Source organism: Diplotaxodon limnothrissa, linkage group LG11 (genome assembly GCF_057381915.1).
Source record: "Diplotaxodon limnothrissa isolate DT_005_m linkage group LG11, D_limnothrissa_male_GT1.1, whole genome shotgun sequence".
Classification (NCBI taxonomy): Eukaryota; Metazoa; Chordata; class Actinopteri; order Cichliformes; family Cichlidae; genus Diplotaxodon; species Diplotaxodon limnothrissa.
In genome coordinates, this window is record NC_140606.1 from 30,215,330 (window position 1) to 30,237,102 (window position 21,773).

At 41.7% G+C, this 21,773-nt stretch overlaps 3 protein-coding genes across 4 annotated transcripts; 1 reads left to right on the plus strand and 2 right to left on the minus strand.

Moving 5' to 3' along the window:
- Positions 1 to 492: 492 nt before the first annotated feature.
- fabp4b (fatty acid binding protein 4b) lies at positions 493 to 1,234 on the minus strand. The gene is made up of 4 exons (XM_085365718.1): positions 1,162 to 1,234; positions 873 to 1,048; positions 683 to 784; positions 493 to 546 (listed from the first exon to the last, which is right to left on the minus strand). The coding sequence occupies exons 1-4, from the start codon at positions 1,232 to 1,234 to the stop codon at positions 493 to 495; spliced, it is 405 nt and encodes a 134-aa protein (XP_085221844.1).
- A 10,112-nt stretch (positions 1,235 to 11,346) lies between these two features.
- On the plus strand, positions 11,347 to 12,844 carry LOC146623144 (hairy/enhancer-of-split related with YRPW motif protein 1-like). 2 transcript variants are annotated; one of them, XM_085365721.1, is made up of 6 exons: positions 11,347 to 11,473; positions 11,637 to 11,709; positions 11,805 to 11,888; positions 11,980 to 12,061; positions 12,172 to 12,416; positions 12,468 to 12,844. In XM_085365721.1, exons 1-6 carry the CDS (start codon positions 11,388 to 11,390, stop codon positions 12,789 to 12,791), a joined length of 894 nt encoding a protein of 297 aa, XP_085221847.1. In that variant the 5' UTR covers positions 11,347 to 11,387; the 3' UTR covers positions 12,792 to 12,844. The 2 variants fall into 2 exon arrangements, with proteins under 2 accessions (XP_085221847.1, XP_085221846.1); XM_085365720.1 differs by having other exon boundaries at positions 12,172 to 12,844.
- Positions 12,845 to 17,915: 5,071 nt separating this feature from the next.
- stmn2a (stathmin 2a) lies at positions 17,916 to 20,469 on the minus strand. Its single transcript, XM_085365722.1, has 5 exons — positions 20,451 to 20,469; positions 18,751 to 18,846; positions 18,416 to 18,588; positions 18,074 to 18,265; positions 17,916 to 17,975 (listed from the first exon to the last, which is right to left on the minus strand). Exons 1-5 carry the CDS (start codon positions 20,467 to 20,469, stop codon positions 17,916 to 17,918), a joined length of 540 nt encoding a protein of 179 aa, XP_085221848.1.
- Positions 20,470 to 21,773: the final 1,304 nt, after the last annotated feature.

The following is a 21,773-nucleotide window of genomic DNA, read 5'->3' on the forward strand; positions in this document are numbered from 1 at the left end:
CAGCTGGCACAGCATTTTTAGTAGAGGATGCACGTTTGCATAGTGATAGGCATCTGGATGCAGGACATGCTGTATTGATACAGTCTATAATGTAATTCTTGGAATTGAACCAGCCATATTGAAAATGCCTTTTAAAGTGCAATCTGTTAAACTGAAGGGAATTAGTCTGGCTTTGAAAGTAGTGTTAGAAATGGAGAAACTGGCTCCACTGTAAATTTTTAGTAGGACATGAGCTGCACACATTGTCAATCATTTAAACCCCCATAGGTAAAGGATGTTGAATTGCATGGGTGAGTAGCATGTGACATTTGAGTTTATGCACCAGAGTCACATTAGAGTCAGTAAATGTGCACCTGATGCTTCACAAGTACAAGACTTTGTAGTAAGAGTCAGACAGAGTGAAGTGTCACAGTTTAAACTTTATTGGCATGTTTGGCAGTAGCGCACAGTCTTGAAGGAACAGAGGAACAGGAACTCTTCACAAAGAGTGCATTAAGCTACTTTCTTATAGGTCCTCACTGCAACAACATCATCCATGTAACATTTCTGTTGAGACAGGGTTCAAAGGTCAGACATTCATTCACTTAAAGCTGTAGAGCAGCAAAAGCGCCATGTTAGGCATGCAGACTGCATATAAAGAGCAAACAGCTTTAATGGCACAGATAAACCATCAGTTACTTACAGCTATTAGTTTTCCATCTTCAATTGCTCGCTCAATTCTTGTCGTCTTTCCATCCCAAGCCTGTTTCTGCACGAGTTTGCCATCCTCAATTGTCATGGTGGTCTGAAATTAGGAAAGTTTATAGAGAGGGCTTTAGTAAGACCTTAAAATGTGTGTAAAATAAAGTCTGGCTGGACCTGGGATGACCCACCTTGGTGGCTCTGCCGTCAGCAGTGTCCTCGTCGCATTCCTCATTCAGCTTGAACTTGAACTCCGTGGTCTTGAATGTAGTCACAGACTTTAGTGTGATAAACCCATCATCACCCATGCTGATCACCACGTTAGGCTTTGCAAGGATTCCCATTTGCCGAGTGGTGTAATTTACGCCTACAACACAGGAAGGATCCAATTAGTAAACTGTTAAAATACAACAGATAACAGCGTGCATCGTTTTAATCAAAAAAAAAAAAAAAAAACCCACACAAAATGAACAAGCTTACCGACTGCTTTCATGTAGTCATCAAACTTGTCGCTGTTAACAAGAGTCCAGTTTCCAACAAACTGCTCAACCATGATGGTGAAGGTGACGTTTGGGCTGCAGACAAAGAATACTTGAATCCTCTGCTGATGAAAGGCGAAGGGACCGAGAAGTTGTGAAAATTGCCTATTTGTAGCTTGATTGAGCACGCGTTTGATTCGGGCCCACCAATCAAGAGCAGGTGCCGTGGTTGCCTTGGAAATCAGCAGATTAGGGGCGTGGCTTTAAATCAGATTCATCTGATTTTGATTAAGTGTTTGATAGAAGTGAAATGTGTAGCTTATCCTGGGTTTACTGACTTCAGCAATAAAACGGAAGTAAAAGGGGGTTAAAAAGCGTTAACTTAGACACCTAAATACTCCTGAATAAATACTAAAAAAATAAATATCATTTAAATGTTTAAAAGTATTATTTATATGTAGAAAAGAAGATGTTTTGCTTTTTTTACATTAAACTTATCCTATTAGAGATTTATTGTGAAACTGCTAATATAACGTGTTATATTTCAGTGAATTTTCCCACAACTGCAACAGAATGGTAAATTGGAAAATAGATTCCGACACAATTCTTTACTTTGTAGTTGTATAGTTATGTTGACTTTAAGCAGTAGGTGGCGCCATGTGAACAGCAGTTAATACTTTAAAAGGGCTAATTCTGTGTTAGAGGTGCAGACAGAACAATTTGTGTGAAAGTGCATTATCAGGCAAATTTATAAGGTCGGGGGGGGGGGGTCAACACTTATTTGCTCATATATCTTTTCGACATACAATAGTACTTCATAATTTGCTTCCAAGGAGCCAGACCTATCATTTCTAAGTAGTCTTTCTAAAAAAAGAGCATAACATACAATCTTTACACCAGGAAGGTGTTTGGCACAAAAACTTGGTACATCCGGGTATGCTGTACGACAAGCAGACAGGCCTGAAATACTTTCTACAGCAGATGAACAGTGTCTGAAAGTCAGTAAGAAACAGGAAAAAATCCTGCAAAGACCTGACACATGACCTGAGAGATGCATATGGTCCTTCAGCTGATCTGTCTGCTGTTCACTGAAGCCTCATCAGAAATGTTCTCAATGGATCTGATTGACTACAGCTTCATTTTTCTTCAGCTTCAAGAGATGGTACTGTAATGTACTGCCCCCTAGTGGTTTCAGCAGCAGACTACAGTACGCTTTATATCTGAGCAAAGGCAACTCAAAATACCACACATGTCAAAGTGAAGTATGACAATGCAAAAGAGAGAAGCAAACTAATCCCAGTTCAACCAGTATAGTATAGTACAGGTTCTATGTTTCATTCTTAGTAGACAAGGATTTATTCACCCAGCATATGTATTTACTTATCTTTTTTTTTAAAACCCCTCTGTGGAGGCCAGTATTTTGCACAAAAGTACAGAGTGATTAAAATAAAGTATTTTTTTCATCAAAGAGCAAAAGAAAGCTAAGTTTTTACATTTTCACTAAATATTTTGGGCTAATATTAGTGCCGCTGACAAATGTCTGAAGATGATCAAACGGCGGTGGGAACGGCTAAGATACAGACTGGAGCTGCTCAAAGCCAAAACAGCTTCAGATCAGATGAGTGCCCTGTGGCACATCTATGTGGACTGCTGTTTCATTCTCCTATGACCTCCTCCAATCGTTAAATTTCACAAGTGGCGTGTTGTGAAATCACATAAAACGGATTTGTTACTGCCTGCAAGGTATGAAATGGTTGCTTAAGTATAAACTCGTAAAAAAAGAAGAATCTTGTGAGTTTTGGTAGTGGAATAAAACAGGCAGGCCATCAGGCAGTTTTTGGCTTCAAGATGATACCTAGCACAGTATGAGAACACTTTTATATTAACTGAATATAAAACAAAAAGTGGGTCAGTGGGAAAAAAAAAACTTGCTCTAAATCACAGAAGAAACGATTTTGTCTTTTAGCCATTTCGTTAGTTTGTGATTGATTAAAATCAGCGATGCTGGAATGAATACATGCTATAGATAGAACATCTGTAATGGGACTGTCACATGGCTGCAATATTAGATTTCATGGTCTCCAGGAATCACTTTATTATTAACTTCAGTGACAGACAGTAATGATGTGATGCATCACGTAATGTCCCAGTATGTCCCATCACCTGGGGTTTCTCCGCATACATACAGGTGCCATCCAGTAGGCACAGTGGTCACCTAATGAACATGAACTCTCGCCGGCATCCACAGAGAAGTCCTTTCCTTCTGGTTTTCATCAACACTTCAGCCCCCATTGATGGGAGAACAGTGACCATGAACAAAAGCTGTATATACTGTACAAACACAGCTCTGAGCGGCAGCACACTGACTCATTCTTCAGTGTGTGTGAGAACGGAGGGGGACCCCTTTCAGCTCCTTTGTGTTGGTGTCTGTCAACAGTGTAGTTGGAGGCAGAGCCCATTGTGGCGGCCAGTGTTTCGTATTGACACAGGGCCTCGTTCAGCTTGTTCCCAGGGTCCAACCTGAGGACTCATGAATAATGGAGAGAGGATCCTCAGGGCCAAGGAGGAGTTTGCCAGTCTGACTGGGATGGTTTAAAACCCAAACGACAACTTTATATGGCAGCAGGTAAAACTGGGGTCACAGCTGATCATGTTGAGTGCCGTGAGAGTCCAGCAGAGTAGTGACATGTTCCACATCAAGGAAGTCTTTTCACTTCTTCTACTCTGTGTACATTTGATCATATTCCCTTCTTTTAAGCCTAAATTGTCTTTTCTATTCCAGGTAAGCTTTTGTCTGAGGTATAGGGGCTAAATTTCCCTCACATAGAAATGAGTGAAACGCTCGTAGGAGTTTTGTCTGTGAATCCAAACCTTTGAGTGACTGATTTTTTTTTTTGTTTGTTTTCATCTGTAAGGGTCAAATTCTGACAATGAAAATATGTCTAGAGACTACAACAAATTCATAGCTAGTAAAGAAACCCACTTAATTAAAAGAGATTTTTGCACATTTTTTTTAAATTTTCTCTCCTTTTTTTGATAAAAATGTAAAATATCTGATGAGCAAGAAGTAAGTACAGCCCACATTCAGTGTGTGCCACACCTTTGGCACCAACAGGGGGCACCACTTTAGGTCAGGTTCCCAGCAGGTCCAGATCATCTGCTGAACGGCTCACACGGCCCGAGTGATGTGCCCTCTCCTCTTTGCCTTTTTACACGGCTGCTAGGGGAACCAGAGGCTGGTTACCGACTGTTCTGCACAGCCAAAATGAAGAGTGTATGTGTGTGTGTGTGTCTGCATGTGTGTGAGTTTGAGTGTGTGTGGCAGGGGTCAGTGAGGTGCCTCTCGCTTGTGTGCTTTGAGCTTTTTCATGCTTCCTGCTTTGATCTTCTCTCTCATCTCTTCATCCCACACGCTCCCTGCGCCTCAGGCTTCTGGTTTGCACACCGACAGAGGAGCAGGAGAGGGATGGGAGGGGGACATGGGGCTGCCTCTCACACAGACACTACTTGTTCTGTCAATACAGAGAGAGGTGCAGGGAGAGCTGCCCATGGGGCACAGCCACCGGGTGCAGAGTGCAGTGGGTGGAGGGGTCACCAGGAGCTAAAGTGATGCATACTGTACAGTTCTCTGCTCCTCTTTTATGCTCTCTTAGATCATCCAACAGTGGGTTGAAATTCTTGTGTGAAAAACAACTGCCACAGAGCTTAGAGGGTGGCCTCCTGACCCCTTACAACATGGGAAAGTGCACCCCTCAGCTGGTAGTTATATAAAGCCTGCCACAGAGTCATGAGAATCACTGGCTTGAGGCCACTTATGTCTTTCTAAGTCTGAGCAATTATTTCTAAGACTATTGTGACCTTTTCTGCCAAAGGTTTAAATAGCCTGTGTTCAGAGTGTTGCCATTTAGTTCATGTGGAAAAAGTGGGGACGCTTAGAAGAGCAAAACAACCATCATGTGAATACACGTCCTGCGAACCTCATAATCCTCATGAAAGCCCCCCTCATATACTTACACACATACACACACTCAATACCCCTCCCGCTGATGCGAGACTAGGAAACACAGATGCAACAGCACAGAGCAAGAGCCCTAATTGAAGATTAATTGGAAGGGGGGAACACTTACCTTTATTTAGACATGTGGCTAGTGTTAGGCAGTGACAAGCAACTCAACCATCTCAACAGATGACTGCAGTTAATATTTCATGACTAGCTCTGAGGGAGAGGGCACGTTCAGGGAGATTACCATCCATTTCTTCTAGCATATTTACATTGTTGTCATAGTATAGAATAAAGCCTACTGGTACAACTAATCAATTATAACTTGAAAATTAGAAAAGAATAATAATGAATTAAGAATGGATTGAAAGAAAATTAATGAAGAAAATATGTGAATTATAGGGAAAAATGACAGCAAAAAAGAAACAACACTGGATGTAACAGTCGGACTTGCTTGGATTGTGATTCATGCTTGTGTGAGTGGGAAGAGAAAGAATAAGGGGTGCTGTGCTAACAGGCTTTCTGCAGATCACTGGCAGTTTGACTGCAGTGGAGAGTAATGGGGCTGGCAGGGCGGAATCAATTACTGGCCACAACAGATTTTCCCACAGGTCAGAGCTTGGGAAAGCAGTACTTTACTGCAGAGCAGACAGCTGGCACAGAGCATCCACTGGGAAAGGAGCCGGCTCTTAAAAAAAGACAACTTTTTTTCTCTCCTTTTTTGATAAACTTGTGACACATCATAAATTGGCTCTTTTCAGTTTCTCTATTATGTATAACATTTTTGGTGGTTATACCCATTCCTAATCAGATTTTATTTGAAACTGCACTGGGAAGGGAAAATAAAACTGCATGTAAGTGACCAAAAACACTTTGGAAAAGGTTTTTTGAGGTAAAGAGTTACTCATAAAATGACAGCTGAGCTTCAGAGACAGACTTGCTCTAAAACACTGATTTCCCACAGAAATGACCAAACGTGTCTTGTGGCACACAGATGCAGAAACAGAGACTCTGCAGCTTAACTTGGCTAATAATTCATATGGCCGGTGTCAGTGAGGGTTTCTTGTGATGTAAACCAGGAGATACATTTCAATTAGAGCCCTCACACCCCTGCACTTTAAGACACACATACACAGAGACACACACACACACACACCATTGATATGCAAACAATGTTTTTCCTGTGGCAGCACAATGTGTGGCCTTAAAAGTAGCTTGCTCCGCGGTCCTCCTTTCTCTGTGAGGACATCACGTGCTGTCTCCTGTTGCGCTTATTTGAGAACCAGTCTTGTGATCTGCCTTCCCCCCATTGTGAACTTGCATAAGTTAACTGGTAATTTGAAGCATTCTGGTAAACCTTATGAACAATATAATTGTGAGGGGCCTATGTGCAGGAGTGTGCGACATTGTGGGGAAAAAAAGGAGCGAAAGAGATTTTATTTATTCAGGAGTAACTTAGGTCATCCACTTCTTTTTTTTTTTCCAGGCACATAAGGTTGTCCATATTGAGTTCAAAGTATTGTCTGAATCTTTCCTAAATGCTGTTCGTGCCCTGTAATCGACTCGAAGCCCTGTAATTGGCAGCTGGCACTGAAATACTGGTGTCAGTATTGTGACCTGAGGCCTGAGGAGATGTCCTCATAAAAAAAAAGAACAAGAAAAAAGAAAAGGCAAAAAAAACTTTGCTAAACAAAGAAAGGGGGAAGTCAACATATCCTCCCTGGCTTATACCTATCTGAAAAGTACAAGCAGAATGGATGCCAACAAAGACAGGAAAGTAAAGAATGAGAAGGCGGGTGTATTACGGTTAAGGAGTGGGAATGGGTCTCAGGCCTGCCCAATATAGCGCCTGGGTGCTGACCAGAAAGAGAGGGGACAGACAGGAAACTGTGGCCCATAGGATAACATTGTTGCATGAAAGCTGTCTGGGAGACATTTCCCTCAGTCAAACAACCTATTGAGGACCAGCATGGGTGGCATTTTCCTTGCCTTACATAATAATGTCATACCTAATGTAAATGCGCAGCAAAGCTCACACCTTTGGGCAAACATCGTCCAAATATGGATGAGGAAATTATCTCACACACATTAACAGACACATACATACAGCACACAAACCCACAGTTCACTCCAGCAGTTGTTGAGTGACAGGTATAAGATGTCAGGATGGTGTGCGCACAGGACGCAGGCACGGCTGTGAGCGTTGCTGCTGCCGACAGCCCCAACGGTTGACATAGTAAATCAATCCTGATGGGAGGGAGGGTAGGATGAAGGCGGAGAGGAGAGGCAGGGGGTGGGGGTGTGGGGTCCAATGGGACTGAGCCGGCCTCCGTCAGACACACTCAGCCACTCAGCCAGCCAGGGAGAGACGGCCGACGGGTGGGAGAACACTCGCCGGGAAGCGCTCACACGGAGATTGAGTTACCACGGAATTAGATCAGGGTTGTGGGAAACAGCACCTCCTAAACACACTTGCACGCTCTCAGTCGCACACACATAAACACATGCAAACACACCAGCGCACACTCAGGCCGTGCTCTTGCACACAAAGAGTCACCAAGGGAAACCTGAGGGAAGATTGAGGAAGGCAGCTGGGCACACGCCAGTTTCAAACAAATGCTTGCTTATACCTTTTAGCTTCCTGGCACTGGGTTGAGAGGGGTTTCTAGAAATCGGTGCCAAGTTACGCCCACGTTCAATAGGCAGACTGGTAAGCTGTTGGAGTTATTAAATGTAAAGATGGTAGTCAAACAACACAAATGAGCCAAAGCCAAACACACTCTAACAGAACAGGACATTCACGTCCAGCGTCACCAAAAGTGGACTGGGAAGGGCGAGGAGATGTTGCGATACCGCAGGTGAAAAGTCAAGGTTTTTAAAAGACGAATCGTAATTATGTTTAATGGGCCACAGGAATGTCAGCTCTAATGTGAATGACCTTGATGGTCAGGTGTGAGGAGAGTGGTTTGTGTTGCCATAATGGCCCTATTTCCATAATAGTATCATAAACAGTGCAAAAGAGTGAGCATAAATATATTCAGATTGACATGTAGCAGAGTCACTGGAAGGCCAAGAAGGCACAGTTCATGCATCTTGCATGAGAAATTCAGTCCAAAAAGGGAGCAGGCAGGCTGTGAGTATTTTTCAGCACTGGATTAAGCACATGCTAGGATCTATAAATCCTCCAAGTGGGAGTATGGGAATGTGGAAATGCATGAAATGGATGAAGGTAGGCATGACAAGGAGAGGAGATTAGGTGGGGGTCTGTGCATGTATCTGTGTGTGAGGGATGGTGTGAAGGCTCATCCGCGCTCACTGCATCAACAGAGTGACCGAAGCTCGCACATTGTATCTGTCACCACTGAAGCCCCTCTGACATTCTGGGACCAGCGTGTTGGCCTCCAGTTGCTCCATAGAATCAAGCTCTCATCCGCACTTGTCTAGCTCCCAGCGTACAAAGTTAACAACTGACCTGATGGACAGAGGAGAGAAACAGCTGCTTCTCTACAAGGCACTGGAATTGAAGACAGCAGGGGCACTGCGCTCCCGCTGACAGCCTTAACAGACATGTCAGGCACATGTCAGAGCAGGCGCTATATCCCAACATCAAGTCATTTTTCCAGACCTTCCATCAGACAGAAAAGACTAACATTCACCTGTTTCTTTATCTTAACTGCTTTCTATTCTTGGTTCATTTGTGGTTAAATGTGTATTTTTCAAAAGCCTGGTAAGGTGATGGTTCTAAAACTTTTGTTTTTAAGTAATTAAACCAAATTTCTGTTACAAGAGAAAACAATTTTAGATTTATTAATTAAATGTGCTTACAATATGACCATAAAGTGCTCTTTGTGCAGGGAAGATATGTTGTAATTGGATCACATCCTACCATATATTGCATATGGAAACACTTTATCTGCAGGGTAACTACTGATCTTATTTGTTGGCAAATATAGTGATATATATAAGCATCAAATTTCCAGCTTTGTGGAGGATAAAACAGCAGAAAATATATATATTCGGGCATCTAAAAGTTGCACTATCATGTAGTATTTGTGTAAATGTACAAATATTACTTTCTATTTTTGTTTTACAATAATAGAAATTGTATATAATAGAAATTAGATATGGTTTTACACCATATACATGATATATGGTATACATACATGACAGCAGAAGTGCTGAGATTGTTCAATAAAAGTAGCAATACCAAAATTCAAAAATAAAGTAACATAAAGTAAATAAAGTAAGTCCCACATTCACATTATTGTTTTAACCTGTAACCCTGTAAGTGTATCTAAAAGTGTATCTAATTACTTATTAATACATGAGTTTTTGTGAGTTTTTACCCCTCAAAATCCAAAAGAATTTGGACAACATTTTAAGAGATAAATTGCCAAAAAAAAGAAAAAAGAAAGCCAAATGTAGCAAAAAATTACAAGTTAGTTAAAACTCTTTTTTTAAGTGATTTTTTCTAGTATTTTATATCCTAGGTTTTTATAGTTCAGTTAAGAATGTAAGAATTGTTTTTATCACATAAAGTATCAAGAGTAAGCGATTGTATTTTGCAGAAAATGTTCGATGGGAATATTTTAATGTGATATATGATTGACTTTTTTTTATTGTTTCTACTGAAATTATGGAGTCTTAATGCTGTAGGTGTGTAAAGTTGGCCTTATTTTAACTACTAACTGTAACTGTACTTTTAGTAGTGTAGGGTAGTATAAATAAACCAAATTTTGTGAGATTCCCATGTTACTGCCCTGTGGGAAGCACTAAAAGGTCAGCTTGTAAGACAAACATCCCTGTTTTTGGTTCTGTTTCTATTTATTTTACAGTTTTCCAAGAGTATTTTATTAGTTTAAATATCTCATAAAGTACAAGAATGTTTTCAAACCAGAAAAATCATAAAACGCTACATTTAAAATCCCTAAAACATAAGAGATCTGTTGTGGGTTGTTCTGAGTACACAAAAGAAAGAAATCAATGTGAAAACTAACAAATATCTCAAAGAGAAATAGTAAAACATCAAATAAAGTACAAACACCTAAACTTTGTACTGTAGGTACAATACTAATGTCTAACAATGTCTAATAATGTACACACTTTCTTTCTTTCTTTCTTTCTAACATATTTATATATTCACACTGGCCACAAGTGAAAGAGAACTTAGACTGAACAGCATCATTGCACATTAGCACGACTTCTCCAAGTCCTGGAACTTAGTTGGAGAGATATAAATATCTAAATACATAAATATAGAAATATCATTTGCCCAACAGGAATCCCCTCACTTGATGTTTTGAACTAGAACTTCTTTTATTTATCCTTCCCTGACAAACCATGCCTCCACAGCGAAAGAGACCCCCCTCCCAACTAAAAGATTTGATATGCCCCTAAACTAAAAACATATGCCTAAAGGAATCAGTTACACAGTAGCGCTGGCACTGAAATCTCCCATGTTTCATAGTTTGCCCCCCTGACCCGCTTGTATTAGTGGGGTCACCCTATCACACTTCTGCAGACGCCCCCCTGTTCCCCTTGTGTTCCTTATTTTACGCCCAAAGCAGCTTTACCTGCTGTTATAGTTTCTATAGCTGCTTATAGCTCAAGCTTAAGAAAAAATTTCTGTTTTTTTGCACACTGCACTGCAGAGAGACGAATGTTCACCCAGCGGGTGTATGGCTCCATTGGAAGGTCTGCCTGCCTGTTGACCTGTTTGCAGAAGGTTTAGAGGAGGAAGTTCCCCAGGAGAGCGTGGACACGCTAGCCCACTGTGGAGTCTCCTGGCTGATCAGTGACACTCTGGAACCACATGGTTGAAGACAGTCAGCTAATAGACCATCCAACCTTTATAATGCAGGAGAAGAATCTATGCTGCAGTCACTCCAGCTCTCTACAGGATGGATTAAAATGTTTAATTAATACATTGTTTTTATATATAGATTCATAATGTGATATCATTGTTTCAGACCACTTTTATTAGGATGATGCTCTTTGATCCCTCAAAACTTCACTGATATTTTTAAGGCCCCCGTCACTCAAGCCTCAGCTCGATTCTGACTGGCTCAAGTCTGTCAGAGCCCCGCCCACATCATTCCGGTCACCCCGCCCTCCTCTCCGCCGTGTGAAAACAGTCACAGCAGATGCAGATCAGACAGTTTTAAACTGTTACGCATACCTCGTGCTGTCTGTGCCCCGAGAGAAGAGATTGAAGGCTTGAAGGCGAAATGAAGCGAAGCCACAACTACAGCTCATCGGACAGCGACCTGGACGACACTGTTGAGGTGGAGAAGGACAGTGGGGATGAAAATGGGTATGTTAACTTTTTTTTTTTTTTTTTTTAAGAAAATCAACCTATACGACATGTTTTAATTAAGAATTGGGTGTTTTTTGCGTTATTCCCTACATATCCTGTTTTTTTTAAAGTGCTCTTTAATGTATTGCCTCAACATCGTTTTTTGTTTTTACTTTTTTAGTCAAATTGACTCCCACGGATCGATGTCACTCTCCACAACCACGCAAGTCCAAGCCAGAAAAAGGCGCAGAGGGGTATGTGAACCGCGTTTCCCGCTCTTGTTTAATAGTTTCCAAAGTTTCTCATCCTCTGCACGATTGAATTAATGTTGAAATATGTTTTCAAACAGATCATTGAGAAACGGAGACGTGACCGGATCAACAACAGTTTGTCAGAGCTGAGAAGATTGGTGCCGAGTGCTTTTGAGAAACAGGTATGTTATTCTTCATTTTATTTGGCACACACAATTTTGTTGATAGATAATATATAACTGAAAGAGACGCTTTATTATAACGTCTTTGCAGGGATCTGCTAAACTGGAGAAAGCAGAAATACTCCAAATGACAGTGGACCATTTGAAGATGCTTCATGCTTCTGGTGGGAAAGGTAGTGGATATTTTCTTTGAATAAATGCATGTTTCAGCTCTGGTATTAATAAATATGACATATTCTTTGAGTAACACGTTTATTTAACCATGTTTGTTCTTTTCTCACAGGTTACTTTGAAGCTCACGCTCTTGCTAAGGATTACCGCAGCCTGGGCTTCAGGGAGTGCCTGGCAGAGACAGCTCGCTACCTGAGCATCATAGAGGGTCGGGACAGCACAGACACCCTCCGTGTACGTTTGGTGTCCCACCTCAGCAACTATGCCTCTCAGAGGGAGGTGCACACTGGACTGGAACACTTAGCCTGGGGCTCTGCCTACGGGGCTACTCCTGCCCATCTACCCCACCCACTCCTTGTACAGCACCCCCAGGGCAGGACACCTGCATCCAGAACCGCCAGTAGCCAGGCCCCTTCCTCCTCCTCTTCACCCTCATCATCATCTTCCTCCTCCTCCTCCTCCACTGAGACATCTGGGACATCCAGACTCAGTGCCATGCCCCCCACAGAGTCCCTCAGGGTTGCCCCCAATGGCTCTCTACCCCTCAGTCTTCCCATGCCAACAACCAAGCTTTCTCCACCACTGGTCTCATCTCTGTCCTCGCTTTCGGCCTTCCCCCTCTCCTTTAGCGCATTCCCCCTCCTTTCCCCGACAGCCGTCAGCACCGTGAGTCCCTCCTCCACACTGTCAAAACCTTACAGGCCATGGGGCATGGAGATCGGGGCCTTCTGAAGCCAATCCCTGGACTGAGGGCAACAGCTGAGCTGTGTCCACCGTCACATACAGACTGCTTCAACTGTTTTACAACAATAAAATACAGGGGAACAAAACTGATTTTATTTTATTAAGCATAAGGAACAAGTGGGAGCGGTTGCTAGAGGATCTAATTTCTCATTTACTTTTAACAAGTAAAAAAAAGTATTTTTATGTTATTAAATGAAATCATAAACTAATTTAGCTAGCCTGCACTGCCTCCAGGTTGAGGACTGTTGTAATGGTATGATAAATGGGTCATGGATTGATTTACAATAAGCACAAAATTAGAGATCAGCTGTTGTAGGCCATATACTGAAATATACAAATCTACACCTGGCGTAACATAGATTAACTTAATTATGTCAGCTTTCCTTATGATTTTGGGAACTACAGTGACAATAAATATGCATATTATGTGCGCAACTTTTAGGAAAATAACTTTTTAAGGTTTGGAAACCTGGATTCTTGTACCTGTTTGTAATATTTTTGTACCAATAAATTGATTCTAAATATATACAACATGGTTATAAAAGAATGTGTATTTCTGTTGCCTTCACTTCTTTCATTCCTTTTTGGTTCTTATCATGTATACCATGTTGTTGCTTTTCACATTCATTCACATGCAGCCAAGTCCTACATACAAGCAGACGACAGAAGCTCCTTTACTCATAAAGCCCATACATTCCCATAATGACACACAATCTGCAGGTGCACTTCTATTGCAGTCTCATAGAAGTCAATCATGAGCTAATGAGGTCCTGGCTATTGACTGAAAGGTAATTCCTTTACTGTGTGCCAGGTAAGTAACTGAATTCGACAGCATTGTTGCCCTTATGAATACACAGGAAATCATTAAGAGCCAGAGGAAATCCTTTACAATGTTACCCTGACCTCACCAGCTCAGGTTGGTCTGGAACGGAGACAATAGTGTGAACAGTATGAGGACATTGGAGGAAAGAGGTTGAAAAGTAACAACAACACTCAGGCAGCTGGACCCATAAATCACTGTTCCGCATTTTAGGTACTGTTTTTGTTTCTGTCTTTTAGAGGCATGGCTTTTAAGGGGTTCATTGTTTTAATGGCTTGGTCTTTTATCCATGCATGAAGCACATCAGGCATTCAGGTGGGGCATCTGCTGTCTGAATTGTATTCCCCCAGGGCTTTAAGTCACATGCTGTAAATAATAAATCAGATTATGAAAACTAAAATGTCAACAGCAGATTTTAGGGAATCTAATATTCTAATTCAGCGAGTCAGTAATACTGTTAATATTGTTGCCTATATTCCTGTTTAGCATATTATATATTTTGTTCCAGTTTTGAAGGGTTGTAGGGTTTTGTTTTGTTTTGGGAGGGTTCTGGTCCCAAATAAATCTGACACTGCCACCTGCTGGTGGAAAGCTTAAGTACAGTTAGAAGAATTCAACCCCCCAGAGCTGGTGGCTCAGTTATGGCACTGTGTTGTGGAAAACTGGGCCCAAACCTTAGGGAAGGTTTACTGCAGTTTAACACAACGTGTGATGAAATATTTCTCTCCAGAGAGGACACGATGCTCCCAAGTGATATGATGAGTACAGAAATCATGTGAATCATATGCTGTCCCCTCCACGGGCACAAAAGAATAAGTGCACATGGTGAAAATGCCTTAGTAGGGCACTGCGTTTCCCATATATGGAATAACCGTTTTTTCCCCACTATTTCCACTGCTGCACAGCAAACAATAACTGTTGATAACCAATTTGACAAGTTTTGTTTTTTAAATTGTAAACAAATACAGTTTAAGACAGTGTCGCCGTCACAGTGTAATTCAGTTAAACAAGTAAGCTGAAGTGTCCATCATATTGACCAATCACATTAGGATCCGTCATCCGTTGGGTTCCGCCTCCAGACAGTCGAAAGTAAGTTTAGCGAGCGCGTACGTGTTGGTTTAGCAGGGTGTGTGTAAGCAGGCTTTCTCCACAGAGCACCCGCCAGAGCGTAAAATTGTAGCAGCACGTGCAAAGCAGCTAGCGTGCACGATGGCTTCTTTGTGCGCGTTGCTGGATGGATTGGAATGTAATTGTGTCCCTGAAATGTTTTTGCTCGTGCATGTGTTATGTCATAAATATAATTCCATACAGAAGCACCATGATGTCTTTTTCCGCCACTCCTTTGTAGATTTGCAAAAAGAAAGTTATAACTTGCCTTCAAGACCTTGAAAGGCAACCTCAACATTGAAGTTTACCGGAAGCCCACACACACGGACCAGTACCTCCTCTTTGACTCCCATCACCCTCTGGAACACAAACTTGGAGTAATTAGGACCCTACACCACCGGGCAGAACATGTTCCCTCTAAGCCTGAAGGGAAAAAGAAGGAACACACACATGTAAAGGAAGCACTTAAAACATGCGGTTATCCTAATTGGGCGTTTATAAAGTCAGCAAAGATGCACAGGAAAGAAGATCAGACACCAGCGAGGGAGGATAAGAAAGACAGACGCAACAACATTGTCATCCCCTATGTAGCTGGTGTATCCGAGAAACTCAGGAGGGTTCTCTCCAAGCACGACATCCCAGTGCATTTCAGACCCAGCAACACACTCAGACAAAAGCTGGTTCACCCGAAAGACAAAGCTCCTAAACACAAACTTAACAATGTGGTGTATGCTGTACAGTGCAGCGAGGAATGCCCAGACCTCCACATCGGAGAGACCAAACAACCCCCAGAAGAGCCACCTCCACAGGACAAGACTCAGCTGTCCATCTGCATCTAAAGGACAAAGGTCACTCTTTCAAGGATGCCAATGTTCACATTTTGGACAGAGAGGACAGATGGTTTGAAAGATGAGTGAAATAAGCCATTTACGTCCACTGTGAGCGACCATCTTTGAACAGAGGCGGTGGTTTACGACACCAACTCTCTGCCATCTATAATCCAGTTTTGAGATCCCTTCCCAGACGCCTTAACACCCACTCACATCCTGGGCCATCTGACCTCAGGAAATCACATGATAGGGAGGGGCCAGGTTTCACGATGAGCTCACCCAAAACCCTGGCTGATTGTAACCCACACCCGCTTTCACACCTTGGCTCATGTGATTAGGTAGAGGATCATCAGGGGGTCCTTTGTCCCTCTTTGGGGGGAAACTCCCACTGGGTTTAAATCTGGGACTCTCCACTATTTGACCTTAGAACTGAAGAAGCTTCTCAGATGAGAGGTGAAACGTCTTCAAGCAACTCATAGAAGTCCAGACGCTTTTCTTTCCAAGCTCCTTTGACTACGATGACCTGGATGACTGAGAACCTTCACAGACATATAGCTCTCCTTAGGATCATTGCCCTGTTGCACCAACCAATTTTGGCCAGCCTTTAGCGTTATTTGTCTCTAGAAAACTTTGGCATACAGAGGAGAGCCTAGATGCTCAGGTCCTACAAATGTAAAACAAGCCCAAATCATTACACCGCCACTGTCGGGCTTCACAGTTGGTATAAAATGTTTGTGTTGATGTTCTGTATTTTATTTTTGCCAAATATGGGGCTGTGCATTATGGTAAACCATCTCCACTTTGACGGCTTCTCTCCACTTTAGATTTTTCAGAAACGACCTCATGACCATTCCCAAATCATAGCTGATGTTTTTCGTCCTTGGCATTGTGTTAACACACAACTGCTCCAGACCATCCAACTGTAAAAATAAAACCCTCTGCTTTTATAGAGGTGCTCATACTTGCTGATGATCAATTACATATCTGTACATTTTAACTACTCTAAACACTGCAATAATAAAAATGTTAAAACGCTATTAAAATCAGATTAGAATACAAATTTACAGGAAGATTCTCAGGATGTGTAGATAACTGGTTCTTTTATTTGGCAGTTTACAGAAAAGTTTCAGATGGTGCATGCCATGTTCACAGAACCCCAAACTTTTATTCAGCAAAGCTTTCACAGAGAAATAGATGGAGGGAGAAAAACAAGCAGCAGAAGATGCAGGCAGATATCAGTGGTACTGTATATTAAAAAGAGACTAGTTTAGTGTGCTGAATGTAAAGCATCCTGCATCCATTCTCTATCTAACCCCCTAAATGAGAGAAGGTGCTGATGATGCCTCAAGGTAATTCTTCATTCACACACACCCACACAGACATACGTAATGTTCACACTATCAATATCAAGATGGGAGCAACAGCACATTCTACTGTCCAAGACACTATGCATGATACCAGTATGGTGTCATAACATTCACAACTTTATAAGGTTCATTCCCAATACCGTGTTCTTAACAAAGCTATTCGTTTGGGTAACGATGGATTCATCGAAAAATGGCGCCGTCGGGGTAAAGTGGTAATCTGCAAGTGTATAAACAGTTGCTCCCATTGGGCATAGACATTCTTAATAACAATAAAGCACCTATTGAGCTCATTTCAGAGGAAGTGGACTTCTATGTATCTGTGGGGATTCGATTATTGTTAAGTTCCAAGTGTGCGTGTTGAGAATGAGTAGGTGCGCATGAGGGAGATACAGATGAGATACGTTGATATCTTGAGGAGTCTGTAGTCTGGAAACACCAACCGTCATTCTTCACAAAAGACACAGCAAAAAACATCATTATCAGGACATCATCGGGAATCAATGCAAATGCCTGTCTACAGCCAACTCACACCACTGAGAGCTTCCACAAGAAAATGGTCGCAGAGTCAAACTTCAAGAACTGAACATTAATCAAAGACAAAGAAAATATTAGATAGATAGATAGATAGATAGATAGATAGATAGATAGATAGATAGATAGATAGATAGATAGATAGATAGATAGATAGATAGATAGATAGATAGATAGATAAAAGTACTGACAAAATTAAAGCCAATAAAACCCATATTCTTTCAATTTCTCTTAAATCAACAAAACCATTCAATTCTCAAGATGAGTGTTATTCATGTTTATATCCACTGATAATACTGATAATAGTGAGTACTGGTGGCATGGTGGGTTGTGATATAGTGGTGAGGTCCTTGAACCTCTCAGCCTCCAGGGTTGAGTGTCTGTTACGAAGAGGGTGAAGGCTCTACCGAGGAAGGGGACAGGACTGGGTGGATGGAAGTCTGGACTCGTGTGAGGCTCATGCTGTCAGCTCTTCCCTCAGCTCTTTGTTTCTGCGCACCACAGCCGCGTGTTTCTCCTGGAAACGTCACAACAGCACAGTGAGAATGATTACTCATCAGGACGCTGCCCAGCCCCTTTCATATGCTTTTAGTTCTGATAAAGCTGACGACTCACCTTCTCTTGTAGGCGCTCCATCATGGCCGCCAGGTGGGCTTCACGGTTCTCCTTGATCTGCTCCATCTTCATCTGGAGCTTCTCCTCAGCCATCTTGCTAAAATTACTGTTCTCTTCCATAGCCTTTAGCAACACATCCCTCTCATGTTCTCGCTTTTCTGCCAAAGCCCTCAGCACCTGGGCCTCTTGGTACTGAATATACAGAAGTATTCAAATTGAATCATTTGCACCTCCATCTTGTAACATGAATTATTCATTTTCCATAGTTAAATGTCTCAAAGATTTCTTTTGTTTTACAGTTTAAACACCTAAAGCTTGTTGACATCGATGCAATATACTCACCTTCCTCCGTTCTTCAGCTGCCTCGAGTTTCTTCTCAATGTCGTCCAAGGAGATATCCCTCTTTGGGGGTGAGGGAAGGTTGTGGGCTACATCTGACACTGGAGACTGAGGCTTGAGAATCACCTCAAAAGCCTGACCCGAGGCCCGCTTGTTTATAGGTTTCACCTCCATGTCTGTAAATGACACAATTACAATGCTAATGGTAGCAAAGTCAAGACATATTACTGTATCAGTCCAATGATACGTATTTTTTGTCTAAAATCTGAAAGAAATCATCAACATGGAGTTAGCTTGTTTAATTTAAAAGAAAATCCATGATTCAGCTGATTTTGTACCTTCAAAGTCACACACAAGCTTATTGCGTGGCTCTGGGTAGAAGCAGGAGCAGATGAGGGAGAGGACAGACAGCTCCTTCATCTTCTCTTTGTATGCTGCAAGAACATAAAACCATAAAACAAACACAGCATTATCCATTTGTCACAACCAACATTGTCACAAATGGATACATATAGTTGAGATTTTCAATTTGATTACTTGTTAAGAAAGGGGAAATTCTCAACAAGCCTGTTAGCTCAGATGACTGCCTAATGAGCTGTTAAAAGTCTGAAATGTGCAGCACTGCTTAATAATTAATTGGATGAATGTATTCTGTGAGCATTATCAAACTAAGAGCATAACAACCATTACTTTTACTGAAGTTCACATGTGAGCTAAAATCAGGACATGAAACAGCTTTGTCCAATAATGCGCCTCGGTCACCGTGGTGTCATAGTCATAAAAAACACCAGATTAATGACCTGAACGTTCTTTTTTTAATTAACTTTCACTAGATCTTTGGACTATTTTTAATCTTCACCGCCAGTTCTTCATGCTCTTTCTATTTTTGACAAAGTGCCCACCTGGCTCTTCAGGACTACAGATTGTCAGTGCTGCTATGCCTTCTGCTGCAAAGGCCAGCGTGTGAAGCAGCCCCTTGCTGCAGGGCTGGCCTGCCTCCCACCCTGCCGTACACCTGTCTGGTTAACTACAAATCTATGCTACTACATGCAGAATAGTGAGTTGGCACATTATATTTTATGTAAAAAAAACCCCTGAAGGAATGGGTGGCTTATATTAAGAATTTTGTAAAATAGGTAGCCAAAAACAAACAAACCCATGCTAAATGTCTGGCCTACAACAATAACTACCCATCAGAAGAGATGACTAGCGTAAAATCTAGTTCCTAATATCAGTGTGCTAACTCTACCTACATTTTATTTTTGTAACATATATCAATAATGAATTTTTGGAAAATAAACTGCAGCACCTCTGCCACAGCTGGTGCAATCCTTTGCAAGGAATAGATAAGGAAAGCTAAAGACATGAATAAAGGGTGCAATCTTATAACCGACAACAATCATCTTAAAGAGACGTTTAAGTGACAAAAAAAGTGAAACGATCACCTGCACCTTTCATTATAGCCACATGAATGTAAAAGTCAAACAGATGAAGCCTCCAAATGATTTGGTGTCGGCTAAATGATCGGCAACCCAGCATCTTGGGTGCGGTCCGTCTGCATTATGCTGCATGTTGGGGCCGCTGTAGCGTGAACCGCAGGTGGAGCATTGTAAGGTTAGTAAACCCCTCTCAGGCAGCCCATATTGTATAATTACACAATGTTACCTAACACAATTGTTATATAAAAATGAATATGTTTACATAGGTAGGATAATATAGGAGATTTTTCAGTAACCTAACGACAGAGGATGCTCGGCGTGAGCCCACATTCTTATCATCAATAGAGTCCTGCGTGGAGACAATAGTCTGCAGAAATGTGATTTAATGCAATTTAGTGTTGAAAACGGCAAAGAAAGCTTTTATTTTATTTTATTTTATCTATTTATATATTTATTTTTATGGTGGAGCTGTTACAGAAGCACGACCACCAGCCGGTAGGCTACACCGGGCCGACACAGACCTTCCGCAAAAATCCTGCACCTGTACCGTGCATCCATCCCGCTTTAATCCATCTGAACCCATCCAGACTAATGCTTACCGGTTGCTGTTTTAGCCATGGCTGATGTATTTCTCCGCAGAGGATGCTGTAGATCTGTTCTGGTGAGCGGTGATGCTGCTTAAGGCACTGAGTCAGCGAAGAGACGGAGGAAGGATCGGATAGCAGACGGGAGGTGGGCACGCACGGGAGCGCGCAAACAGACCCTCCTCTCACGCGCCGCGCGTCTTACACCACCCAGTGTAGGCTAGAAGCTCAAAATACTGAGACACCACAGAATAAAGCCGTTATCTGTCCTCAAGCCTGAATAATAATGTAATAATAATGTGTTTGAGAACGATCCAAGTTAACAGTGCAAAAAATATAGGCCAGAAATAAAATACACCAACATTGTCACTTTTTTTGCGTAAAGAAGTGAATATCCTGGTGTGCAGACGATTCACCACACTGACAACAACCGATATTTCCTCAACCTGCAACTGTGTCATGATATAGTCCAGTATGAAGAAGTTACAGGAATTATAAATGACTAAAGTTTAGATTGAAAAAAACAAAACCAAAGTCTACGTGATTATAACACCTGCATTCACATACTGATTCGTGTCAAAGCTGTGGCGGTGAAAAGGATCTGTTAAACTAATTCAAACAGATAATACTGTAACATAAGTAAGAATGAAGACTTCTTCACCGAGCTGCTGCAGACTGCCACGCCTGCTGGTCAAAAATATCAGCAATGACACTCGCCATTAGTCAGAGTGTTCAATTTTATCTCAACCTTTAATGCGTCATCTATCACCAGCATTAGACAAAAGAGGGAATGAGTGTACTAAAGTTATTCCTCTGACCAAAGCAGTCCAAAGTAACTTCAGTCTCAGCAGATCTTTCTAGAAAATGAACCCTGTGACACCAGCTGAAAATTTTAAAACCAGGTGTTTTCCCCATATAGCTGATTTTAACAGACAAACTAGGTTAGACCAAGGTTAGTATTCATGATTTTGACTCGAATTTACATGAATTTGCTGATTGATTGAAACATCTTTCAATAACTGTTCCTTCATTAAATCCAAGCCTAAGGTACGACCTCAAAGTAGGTATTCTTTCCATTTTTTTTCATTAATTGTAACAAATTAATGTAACTTTATGATAACCTTAGCAGACAACACAACAAAGCCATACTTCCTTCGGCCAGCTGTTTGTGTGTGGCTCAACACAAACCATTCTGCCAACAAAGAAACAAACAGATATATTTATACAACACTGCCTTTACATGCCTAGCTTCAAATACGTTTCTCATTTCTTATACTCGGGCGGGGGCTCAGTTGTTACATGTGTCACATTTTAACCTAGCTACCACATGGCTTAAGC